The sequence below is a fragment of the Sceloporus undulatus genome, chromosome 3 (genome assembly GCF_019175285.1).
Source record: "Sceloporus undulatus isolate JIND9_A2432 ecotype Alabama chromosome 3, SceUnd_v1.1, whole genome shotgun sequence".
NCBI classification, from domain to species: Eukaryota; Metazoa; Chordata; class Lepidosauria; order Squamata; family Phrynosomatidae; genus Sceloporus; species Sceloporus undulatus.
In genome coordinates, this window is record NC_056524.1 from 42,071,911 (window position 1) to 42,085,081 (window position 13,171).

Genomic DNA, 13,171 nt, shown 5'->3' on the forward strand with positions numbered 1-13,171 from the left:
CTGCCACCGATGTCCTGAACTGGACTGTCAAAAAGTAGTGGGTTTTTTCTGCTCCTTTTTGGCCTGGCTCTTCCAGGCTGGTGGGGGCTTGATGTGGCTTCCAGCTGCGTTCAGGGCACACATTGTGTAAATGCCACACACCCCAATGCAGTCTGATGGTGGCCCTTTTGACCTGTCTGTTTCAGGCCATAGACCTCTAAGAAGAAAAATGAAATAAATAAATGGTACCCGTTTCTTCTCCTTCCCTAGTCAGTCACAGCTCACCTCTGGAGGATTCCAGCCATTCTTGCTTTACACTGTAACGAACTTGGGCTTTTGGATGGCTTTCAGGAAGGTCACATGCAATTACTGCGGTATTTCCTTCATCAACTTCTATCACATGTTGGCCGTCATATTTGAAGTCTTTGAGATCTATTGAGAGGATGGTAGAAGCATCTGTTAGAACTATAGCTTTACACACAAGTAAGAATCAAGGGAAAACCTTTACCTTTAACCTAGGATTGTAGCAGTAGTGACTTTCCCTCAGTAACTATCAATTTTAAAGCATATTTCTTCAGCCAAGTTCCAAAATTAGAAATGAGTTTTTCTGAGAGAAAGATGGCATGGGTAATAATAATAATAATGATGTCAATTCTGTAAAATAACAAGTGAGTAAGGAGGAATTAAGCAACCTTCTGGTCTGTATGTCACCTGCCCAACCAACGGCTCACATTTGCTCCTTAGCAGTTAGGGATATAGCCCTTCTGCTCTAGATTCCATTGATTTCAATGGGTAAGTGTGCCTAGGACTGCAGCCTCTGTATAGGTCAAGGGCAGGTTTGGAGGGCTAAATTATGGATTTTGATATGACCTGTGGGTAAGTTGAGGGTAAAACTTTGGGGCATATAACAAAGAATGCAAAGAAAGAACAAACAAAAGTCATGCCAAAAAACTTACAAAATTCTAGTAGACACAACTGTTTGTGCTCATCCAAAAGGCTGGATGGGTGAGAGAGTAAAGAGGGGTGGTGCTTCTTTTAGGGGCTCTGAGTAGGGTTGCCATCCTGGGGGACCTCAAAACTGGGAAAAATGTAGGACAAGGCTTAAAATGTAGGACATTTTTTTTATAATTCCCTGGCCAGGAAATTAACCAAAAAAAAAGGTCCTACATTTTTAAACCTTCTCCAAGGCCTTGCTGGGCCTCTCCCAAGCCCCAGCAAGGCCTTGGAGGACTCTAGGGCCCCGCTGGGGCCTGGGAGACTCTGTAGGCAAGAGGTGCACCATGTTAAGAACTGCATTAAGCAAACTTAGGCTGCTGCCACACTGCTTTCACTCTCATCACTCCATCCTATGGAATCCTGGGATTTGTAGTTTGTTGTGGTGCCAGGGCTGGGCTTTGAAATCTCAGGCATAAGAGAGGCAAAAGGCTTGGGCTGCATCTACACTGGAGAAATCATCTGGTTTGAGACCACTTTAACTGCCTCGGCTGAATGCTATGGAATTCTGGGAATGGTGGTCTGTTCCAGCACCACAGCAGAATGGCAGTTAAACCCCTGGAAAGCTATCTGATCAAGGTGACCAATGCCCTCACCCCAAAATGTAGGGCACCCAAGCAAAAAAATGTAGGACATGGCCAAAAATAAAAGCTAAAAACACCCATGTAATTATAAATCCATGCTTCTTAGCCATGATCCAAATGGAGGACATGTCCTGGAAAAGGAGGAGGATGCCTGGTCACCTTGTCTCTGGTCCAAAATACACTGTAGAAATAAAACAATGCTGGGCTGAAATGCCCGGAGTTCCTCACCAAAGCTGCATCCACACTGAGGAAATAATCCAGTTTGAGAGTGACGTAACTGTCCTGGGTTAGTGCTGGGGAATGCTGGGAATTGTAGTACACTGTGGCCCCAGAGCTATCTCTGACAGTCCCATAACTCTCCAAACTTAGTTGAACTGCAGTGCCCAGAATTCCTCCCCAGGTGCATCCACACTGAGGAAATGGTCCAGTTTGAGACTGCTCAGTGCTGGGGAATCCTGGGAATTGTAGTCTATTGTGGCACCAGAGCTCTCTGACAGAGAAGGCCAAATGCCTCAGACACCAGAATTCCAGAGCATTGAGCTTTGGCAGTTAAAGGGGTCTCAAAGTGCAGGGGGGAGGGGGAGAGAAAAGCCTGGGAGTGTGACTGAGCTTGGCTGTCGGGCTGCTCCGAGAGGAGGAGGAGGAGGAGGCGGAGGGAGGGAGGGAGGGAGGGAGCCAAGGGAAGTGCCAGGACCATCCGGAGCAGCCTCCTCTCTTCCACCGCTCTGCCCTCCTCAGGCAACGCCTCCGCTGTGGACTATTCAGCCTCCTTTTGTCAAAAGAGCTCTGGTGCCACAAGAAACTACACTTCCCAGAATCCTATAGCACTGAGCCATGGATGTTTAAGGGGGGGGTCAAACTATTTCTGCAGCCTTTGCTACCCCAAAGCCCTTCCTATTTACAAGCAAGGCAAAAGCTCTTCCTTTACCAAGCCATTGAAAACCAACCCAAGTGGAGGGCTGGTTGCTTCTTTCCCATTGGTCAGCTTCGGGAGAAATTTGCATATTACAAGGAAAGGTGTTTAGGGCCCCAAAAACGATCCTGTGATAAAGAATTACAAGAATACTGACGCGGTTTACATTTAAAAGATGAGGCAATTAAACTCCCAGTGAAACATGAACGATTTATGGCCTTTTTTTCTTTGCTCACTGTAACCTGGAAAGTAAGGCTTCCTGAGGGTATATATACCAAGTGGGCTCACTTGGTATATAATAGCTCTGAGTGGCAGATGTTTTAAAGAGCTGCTCTCTAGGCTACGCCAGTGTGCCAGGTGGGGAGAGTGGCGCACAGCCGCGCGCAGGACGACGGGGAGGAGGCAGGGGAAGCCCGAACCAAGGGCTAGGGGCCAAACCATACCGGGACCGGGAGGGGCCCCCCCAAAAGCGGGTTGGTCACGGGGGCCACCGGGTTATGGCATCCCTAGCTCTGAGGAAGGATTAAGCTCTTACCTATCACCAGGAGATGGTTCCTTTTTTGGTAAGAGTTAAGGTACTCTACTTAAATTGGCCTGTGAATGAGCCAAGCTAGTTTTTGGGGGACAATTTTTTAATTAAAATTTCTAGATGTATACATGAGTACATATAGTGAATCCTCCATATTTGATTGGGTCAGGGGTTCAGGAAAAAATGGAAGTGGAAAAAACACAAAAAATAAACCACTAGGTTTCTCAACCTGAGAGAACACATCTCTAGGAGTCTCTGGTGCAACTGTATGGTCAACACTGTGGGAATTTTACCACAGAATTGTGTTGGAGGACCTACACATGCCTAGAGAAGTGTTCTCCCTTTGGAATCTCTGGGTCTGCCAGCATGACTCTATGGTCAGATTCCAGAAGAGTGGTACTGGAGGATTTAGAAACTACCAGAGAGAACATAGGAATGAAAGCCATGAATAATCAAATCTGCAAAAGTCAAAGCCACAAATGTGGAGGGCAGACTATACAGTAAGTCACTAGCTTCATGCAAAAATGCACATTGTTTCTTCCTTCTGAGCTGGAAATCTGTTTTTAATGGAAACAGATTATATAGCCCAGGTGAATGTTTTACTACTCAGCTTATTTTCCTCGTGATCTTCATTGTTCTTTTTGCTATCTAATTTCTTTACCAAAAGAGAGGGAAGAGAGCAGACATCTTAAGTACAGTACAGCCTGCTATTGATCACCCTTTAAGATTAGAGAAATTTCTAAAATTAGCTGTTATATAGCTAAATAATTCCAAACTAGCTGAGCAGAACTAAAGAGAACACTTTGTAAAATAAGCTGCATTTTTGGACAAAAGGAATTCCTGCTCTCAGCACTTTTTTTTTAAAAAAAAGTCTGTATTTGATGCCATTTTTAGCATAACAGTACAACTACAAATTAGCATTTGCATAAAAGAAACTAAATTCTGAGTTAATCTGAACTCAGTGTTAAAGGTGAATAAGGAGGTGATTCCATTAAAAAACTTATTTTCATTTTATTATTGGAGTATTTATTACATTTTTATACTGCATCTTTATAAAAAAAATCAGTGATGTAAATAAAACTTCATTAACAAAATTGATTGAACGCTTACAAGATTTTTTAAAACAAATAAAATTAAGACAATTTTTAAAAGTGTTAAGAAGATTAGACCATATAACCCATTTAAAACATCTTGGCAGGTAAAAAAATTCTTGATCTGATGTTAAAAATCATACATATATGGCAAGAGACTACAACGATCTTAAATGTATCACATTTGAATCTTAATCCTAATCACACTCCTTAGAACTATAGCCCACTGCTTTCAACTGAATTTACTTCCAAGTAATCATATGTAATCTTGCATCTTTGACCTCATAGTGTGTTAATCACACACTATGATTGTAAACACATATCTGATTGGGATGTCCATATATTTGAACATCATTCATTTATTGCAAAGTGTGTGTTTGTGTGTGAGCACATGCATGCACACCTTTGACAACCTCATACATTTCATAGGGTTTTCTTAGGCAAGGAATACTCAGAGGTGGTACTGCCAGTACATAGTGAAACATAGTGTACAGTGTGTAGTGGTTTGAGCATTGGGGCATGACCCTAGAGATCAGGGTTCAATTCCCCACTCAGTCATGTAAACCTATTGGGTGACCTTGGGCAAGTCACACTCTCTCAAGCCTTCAAGGATGGCTAGGGCAACCCCCCCCCCCCCCAAAAGAAACTTGCTAGGAACACCTTAGGGTTGCTGTAAGTCGGAAAGTGATTGAAGACACACAACAACAACAACAACAAACTGGGGATTGGCAATACCTTTCTCTGAGGCTGAGAGAGTAACTTGCTCAAGGTCATTCAGAGGGTTTACATGGACTAGCCAGAATTCGAACCTTAGTCTCCAAACGCATAGTTCAACCCTCAGACCACTACACCACACTTTCTGTAGGCCACCATTTATATATACCACAGTCTCATTAAAACTACTGCACTCGATCAATGGTTCCAAAGTTTGCATAAGCTTTCACCACAACCCATCCTCCAACACAAATCAGCCTTCCTCCCTTTTTCTTCCCCTTTTCTATTGTTTCTGTTTGCACCATATACACAAGGGTTCAAGAGTCAAAAGGCCAGATGGTAACGTCAAAAGATCTTTTCTCAAAATAACCTTTTCTTTAATAGCCACCTGCTGTAGCAAGTCTTGTACCCAGTGGAACTCACTTTCACCAATAACCATGTTCATGAGGACAATATTTTTAGGACTTGAACAATCTCTACGTACAGTTATAGCAGTGATTTCCAACAGTGAGGCAGGATCCATGAGCTAATCATGGGTGTTTGAGAGCATCTCACCTGCTTTATTACTAGACAATGGGGAAATGGAAAAATTGCTCTTCTGACTATAGGGTCACAGTGGGTTATAAAACTCTGCCAATAAATCCCACCCTCAAAATATTTCAATACTGGGTATAAACGTTTCTCAACAAATAGGAATCAAGTCGAATAACAGAAGAGGAAAGGATCAAATAAGCCCTAAACAGAAGCAGCTGAGTGACACAGCCACACTCAAGATGAAAGTAACCTACAGTAGATAGTATTGTTGGTGCTATACTACCATTTCACAATTACATAGTGCCAACCCTGTGCTCACAATGCAAATACAGTACCTCATGAATCTTCAGAAGATTACAATTCTTTTATTTTATAAGCAATTTGCTAGAGGTCTTCTAACTAACATATACACAGTACTGCCTCATATAGAATCATAGAATCGTAGAGTTGGAAGAGACCACAAGGGTCATCCAGTCCAACCCCCTGCCATGCAGGAACTCTCAATCAAAGCATCCCTGACAGATGGCCATCCAGCCTCTGTTTAAAGACCTCCAAGGAAGAAGACTCCACTACACTCTGAGGGAGTGTGTTCCACTGTCGAACAGCCCTTACTGTCAGGAAGTTCCTCCTAATGTTGAAGTGGAATCTCTTTTCCTGCAGCTTGCATCCACTGTTCCGGGTCCTGTTCTCTGGAGCAGCAGAAAACAAGCTTGCTCCCTCCTCAATATGACATCCCTTCAAATATTTAAACAGGGCTATCATATCACCTCTTTAACCTTCTTTTCTCCAGGCTAAACATACCCAGCTCCCTAAGGCGTTCCTCATAGGACATGGTTTCCAGACCCTTCACCATTTTAGTCGCCCTCCTTTGGACACGCTCCAGTTTCTCAATGTCCTTTTTGAATTGTGGTCCCCAGAACTGGACACAATATTCTAGGTGGGGCCTGACCAAAGCAGAATAAAGTGGCACTATTACTTCTCTTGATATAGACACTATACTTTTATTGATGCAGCCTAAAATTGCATTGGCCTTTTTAGCTGCCGCATCACACTGTTCACTCATGTTCAATTTGTGGTCTACTTGGACTCCTAGATCCCTTTCACACGTAGTTTCATTCAGCCAGGTGTCCCCCATCCTATATCTGTGCATTTTATTTCTCCGCCCTAAGTGCAGTACCTTACATTTCTTCGTGTTGAATTTCATTTTGTTAGCTTTGGCCCAGCTTTCTAGTCTATTCAGGTCATTTTGAATTTTGATCCTGTCCTCTGGGGTATTAGCTATTCCTCCTAATTTGGTGTCATCTGCAAATTTGATTAGTATACCCCCAATTCTGTCATCCAGGTCATTGATAAAGATGTTGAATAACACTGGGCCCAGGACAGAGCCCTGTGGGACCCCACTGGTCACTTCTCTCCAGGATGAAAAGAAGCCATTGTTGAGCACCCTTTGGCTTTGGCTGGTCAACCAATTACAGATCCATTTAACAGTTACTTTGTCTAGCCCACATTTTACAAGCTTGTTTGCAAGAATATCATGGGAAACCTTGTCAAAGGCCTTAGTGAAATCAAGATATACTATATCCACAGCATTCCCTTTATCTACCAAGCTGGTAATTTTATCAAAGAAAGAGATCAGATTTGTCTGGCATGACTTGTTTCTCTGAAACCCATGTTGACTTTTTGTGATTATGGCATTGCTTTCTAGATGTTCACAGACTCTCTGTTTAATGATATCATGCTTTTGGGAGCAATCCGAAAGAAACCAGGTGTAGATCTAAATTTTGGACATATACACCTGTAAATCTGCCTGGAAGAATGTAGCAGGGCAAGTTCATAACATGTAAAAATTATTGTGTCACCCCAAGAACATTTTGCTCATCTTTCTCACAGGACTCTTTAAAACTCAAAAGTTCAAAATAACATGTTATACATTGTGTACTGTATCTTACTGACAATTCATGTTTGGAAGAAGTGTAGTATTTGCAGAAATCAATAACTATAACATCTTAGTGGCTTTGCTTCTTGCATTCTTTCTTCAAATAGTTTTGAAGACAATTGCATATATAATGGAACAGCCATCCATGATGCACATCTGATCTTCGTAAGTCTTTATGGTAGCATCTTGCCAAAACAACAAACACCAGGGTAAACTGAATGGCATCTAGCAGTGGAACCATACTTACCCACAGGGCATTTATCAGGATGACAGCACCCTTTCTGCATCCCAGTAGGATGAGGGGGGTGGGGAGAACTAAGAAAGAAATACTTTCTTACTCCTTCTGTATGTTGCTTTTGGAGGGAATCTGAGATATCTCAGTCTACTCTTATGACTATATGCGATTTCAACTCTAGTCCACATGTCTTTCAGTGCAGCATCTGGATGTATACACACAAGAACGGGCCTTCCAGTGAGCAACTTATGTCTGATTGTGTATGTGTACATTTGGAAAGGGGAAAATATATGATGAATAACAGGTGTAAATAGCATCCTACACTCAAAAGAACTCTGCAACCTGAATTCTATTGTTAATCTCAGCTAGAGGGAAAAACCACTGAATTAATGGGATTTATCTGCATGTTGATTCATGGTTCAAGAGTTGATTCAGTGAGTCTACTCACTGGTTAAGAGGTGATATGGTTAGCCCTGATTAAATATTTGAAAGGATGACATACTGAAGATGGAGCAAGTATGTTTTCTGTAGCTCCAGAGATTAAGACCCAGAGCAATGGATTCAAAGAGGAAAAGAGATTCATTCCACCTAAACATTAGGAAGAACTTCCTGGCAGTAGGAGCGGTTAGACAGTGGAATACTCTGCCTTGGAAAGTGGTGGAGTCTCCTTCTTTGGAGGCTTTTGAACAGAGGCTGGATGGCCATCTGTCGGAGGTGCTTTGTTTGTGTATTCCTGTATGTCAAGGGGTTGGAGTGGATGACTCTTGTGGTCTCTTCCAACTTTATGATTCTATGACTCTTATGATTCTATTCTACTCAGGGCTAACCAATGGGATTTAGGTGTGTGTTTCCCAATGCTTCATGGCAGTTCTAAAGATTAGCAGCTTGAAAGTCTAAGGCTTTGTTCTTTCACCTTTAAGCTTTGGAATCACAGAGTTGTATGGAGTTGTCTGAATGACAAGAAAAAGGGGTCTTTACAAAAACGAAAAAGCTATTTTCAAAGAGTTCATTTTTCCTTTTTTAAAAATACACAAAGCATTTGGGCTTTGAAATTTTGAGATCTGGTAGCCAAGAGAGGGCATACCATCTACAGATCAACTGAATCAATGCAAGTATTCATACAGCTGAGACAGAAGAAACTAAAACAGCCTATGTACTAAAACTATGGCCAAGTGTCTATTGGCAGACTAGAAGAGTGGAAAAATATGTTTTCGTTCTCTGGGATTTATACCAGCTCTCCAAGAGCAAAAGATAGCTCTGGCTCCAAGGTTCTCCCACCCACGCTCATGGAAAAGTGACATGAAATTTCTCAAACAGGCTAATTAAAGCAAGATTGCTTCAAAAACATTTTTAAATAAAAACAGCTCCCTTGGCAGCCTGGCAAAAAGGCTTCCCAAATGTAAAATGTATTAGCTGTCAGAATATTTCAGTACTAGTGCTTGGATTCATGGGAAGCAACAGGGAGACTTAACAAAGACATGAAAATGATTTGCAGCAAACATTTTTAATGCTTCAGGAATGCCTTGGCATCATAAAACCAAAAAATAATTAAAAAAGGGAAAAGAAGGTATAAAGGGGTGAACTTCAGGAAAATGATAAATCCTTTAAAGGCAAGTTTGAGAGAGAGAACTATGTTTCCACTGGGCTTTGCAAGCAGATGAAGGTTAATTGTTCATTTGCAAAGTTTCTATGACACATTCCATTCCTCATGCTAAAAAAATTGTGTCTGAGAAGAAAATGATGCTGATTTTACTCTCCCATTTCTTCTTTACAGAGTACAAAGAGTCAAGGAAAATATGGAGGAGGAGTGAATGAAGAACTTGAACAAGAACTGAAAGCTTAGCTGCTCATGCCACATATTTCTCTGATCAACAAAATATAAACTAGAATCAGGAAAAATTAATGTGCATCTTGGTGGTCCAAATTCATCACAGCAGTATTTGTATCCCACAGCCAAGGAAAAGGCTCCAAAACTGTTGGCAAAAGATGTGTATGCACAAAAGCAGATTCCAGGCTTTAAAAAAGCTTAAAGTCAATGAGTGAAGAGAAAGAACAGCCCAACACTTCTGCAGTCCAACCCACTAGGGAACAACTTTCCATGCAGAGGGAAAACAACAACGGTTTCAGCCACTGAAGGATCTGTTTGTATTTGGGGAGGCGTGATGAACAGAGAGCACAAGACTCATAAGGTTAAAAATGTACTGTATTTATGAGGGTAAAACAAAACCAAGTGGCTTGGTCATGGGTCCCAATGGAGTTATTTGTGTTTGGTCCTCAGGAAGAGATTTTGCTATTTCATCATTAAAACAAGAAAAGGCTACAGTACAGAGAATCTGAACAAAGCTACAGACAGAAAAGATACCAATTGAAAACTCTCTGGGGAAACATCTCATGCAAAAATTAAAACTTGTTTCTCTCTTGCAAAATACTTTATATTCTTCGTCTTATTCTGCGATATATTTCATCATTTCTTTTCACTGGAAAGTGGATATATCTGAGACTTGAGAAAAGCCACCAAAGTTTATTGCCCAGATTAACACTTTTGGCCTTTCTATTCAGTGATATCATCTTAAGAGTTCACAAGAGAGTAAAGTGAAAGTAACTACAGCCACGCCTCCATTTTCGCGGACTTGAGATCTGTGTCCCTTGCATATACACGAGGGGAAAACAATGTTCATACCATTATACCAGTGGTGACTGGTGGTTATCATTTCACTGGAGCAGTGACTCCTCCAAGGTTTTCATCTAACCCTAACCCCCAAAAGAGGTTCAGCAGCACCTTGAAATAGTTCCTGTAAAATTTAGATTTAAACCCTGTGCAGAATCACTGCCCCCTTGGCATGGAAGATGCTAATCACTATACACAGTTATTAACCCTGAAGAAGAAATGTATGCATCTTTCATATTACCATTTTATCAGGTGTGACCTGGAAGAGGGCAGCTATTTGTTTAAAAATGAATATAGGAAGGTATCAGGGCCATTTGACACAGTTAAGATTTAGTGGTTACACCATGTATAATTTGTAACATATTAAGTGATTATTTCAACACATGTGCACCATATATGCACATGGCAGGAAACCAGAGCCAATTGTGGTGGTAGGGAATACATGTGGTGGTAGAGGAATGTGCATCAAACCTCACATGCCACAGAATATCATGCTGTACGTACAGTACATCTGCTGAAGGCAACTTCTCAACTAGCATTCACTGTATGTATAAGCAAGATTTTAAGTCCACACCTACATCTAATGCTTTGTGAATGGCCAGCATAGCTTTTAACTGTCTCTTGAAAATAAGTTTTATAGACTGAATCAGAGGAAAAAACGAGATATTCTTAAACTGAATCAGAATGCAAAATAAGGAAAAGCAGATGTCCGTTTGCCTTTAGCTCCATTTAATAGATCGCTTTAAACTGGCACTGCTCCCTATGCAGTTCCTGTCCATCTTGCCAAAACTGGAGGATATTAACAATGCCTGTAACTCATGAGGGACTCAAGTCCTAAGTGAAGGTATTAGACTGAGGTAGAAGAAAATGTACTTGGTAGAGTGAAGCACTCCTCGGAAATGAGAATAAATGAAATAAATAAATAAATAAATAAATATCAAATCTTCAAATATATTGACATTGCACTGAGTTCAGCCAAGGGGCTGCTCTGGAAAGGTGCAGCTTATAAGAGCAGGAAATGAAAATAAGTTAAGAACCTGTTCCAACACAAAGCAGGATATGAGATATTTCACTGTAATCCCCATTCAAGCTCGGGGTACAGATTTTTTTTTTTTTTTTGCAGTGACTTGGTTGCTGATGCGCTTCATACAGGATGGAAGCAAATCTCCTTGAACTAAAATAGCTACATTGTCACAGGATGTATCCACACATCACATGGAACAGTGATAGTATAGGACCAAAGTAGCTCAAAGAAGGGGTACTTCCTACTGCAGCTGTATAAACAGTCCTTTAATATGTTCTGCTGTTGCTGTTTGGCCCAGCAGTCACTGTGCAATCATACTTATTCTACTAATGCATGTGAGCTAACAGAAATCAGCAAAGGCTGATGCCCTGAATAGGAGGGGTGCAGCTGACTGAAAACAACATACATGTAATCACTCAGATCCCGCATAACCACAATTTCCCCCATTCTCAACTGCCTGCACCTGTACTTTCATGCTTCTCAAATGTATTTTCTATCACAAGTGCTTTCTTACCCTCTCTCTATTGTACCCAAACTCACATACATATTACATAACTATTAACCAATACTTCTTTACTTCCCTTCCTTGTGTCTCCTGTCCAAACCTATTCATCAAATATTTACTATCACTTCACCTACATGATCATGATAAACCCAGGAACATTTTTGTTTTCTTTTCCTTCTCCCCTCACTGCAACTCTACCCTAAATGTTTTGGAGGAGGAAAATGGCTTTTCAACATGGAGCCAACAGCTGTATCAAGGGACTTATCAGATTAGAGGCCCTGACAAAAGCAAAATGAAGAATGAGGCTTTTTGTTGTTGTTGAGAAGACAGCTGCAAATACCCCCAGGTCCCTAAAGATGTCTCTGAGTAGGGGTCACTGCCCACCGGCACTTTGCAAAAAGCTGATACCCAGGTGAAGACTTCTTTTCTACCTTAGTTTTCAGAATCTCAGAAATGAAAGAAGCAAGTTAAGAATGTTTATGTAATCTAACATGCATATTAATAAATAAGGGGTTGTGCGTTTCTCACAGAATGCTGAAAAACAAAACTTTTTTAAAAACTGACCCCCCCCAACTTTGAATTTTACATAAACAGACAGACAGATATTCACACAGAGCTATAGTCATCTGATGTGAATTAGAGCAACCCATTTTTTTCAGAGTTAGCTGGTCTTGCTTATGCTAAAATTGGTGCTCTTAACATATACTAGCAAAAATGTCTGTTACAAATTTATTGAGTTTGCTTAAGTTTTACCATACTTTTCTTGCCTCTACTTGCATGATTTCAGGTAGTTTTGCAAAGGGATAGATGATAAGAAATGTTCTAAATAGTGTTTTTCCAGTCTAGTTAGAACCAATAAAAGATACAATCTGGAAGGAGGGTGATCCCATTGAAAATACTGTCTGAGGCTGAAAAATGCTGGGTCTTAGAGAACAATAAATGAAAATACTAGGAAAGAGTTACACAGAAATGGAGCAGATATCATGAAAAAGAAGTGGAACTATTCTTAGTTGAAGAACTCCTACATGTACACTCCTGGAAATCCCTTCTAACCCCATCCTAGTTCTAAACTCACAGCAAGTTTTCCTCTGTAACCATCAGAGCCACAAATATTACATTTTGGTAAGGAAAAAGGCAATGAAGTTTTCCCTTCATGAATAATACAGCTTTAAAAAAGAAATATGAAGATGGCATGAGTCTCCACTTTGTTGTAATTACATACACTTGGAAGCTGTGACACATGTCTTTCTCAAAGGTTTACAGTATTTTTTAAATTGGAACTTCCAGAATCCCTCAGCCAATATAGCCAGTGACCTTATAAACTGGAAAATTCTGTGAGCTGTAGTAACTTTGTCAAGCTCTGATCTTCCTAATATACATGTTGGCAGTTGTACTGCTACTCATACTTTTTCATACTTCCTTCCTTCCATCAAGTGCTATGTTAACAATAACCAATATATCCATTT

The 13,171-nt window shown here is 40.8% G+C and overlaps 1 protein-coding gene across 2 annotated transcripts in view; it reads right to left on the minus strand.

The window, feature by feature from the left end:
- Positions 1 to 13,171, minus strand: part of BOC (BOC cell adhesion associated, oncogene regulated) — an 84,541-nt gene that overhangs the window by 19,799 nt on the left and 51,571 nt on the right. For both annotated transcript variants that reach the window (XM_042456721.1, XM_042456720.1), the window contains exon 5: positions 265 to 411. In XM_042456721.1, the coding sequence (XP_042312655.1) occupies positions 265 to 411 (147 nt within the window). The remainder of the gene's footprint in view (positions 1 to 264; positions 412 to 13,171) is intronic.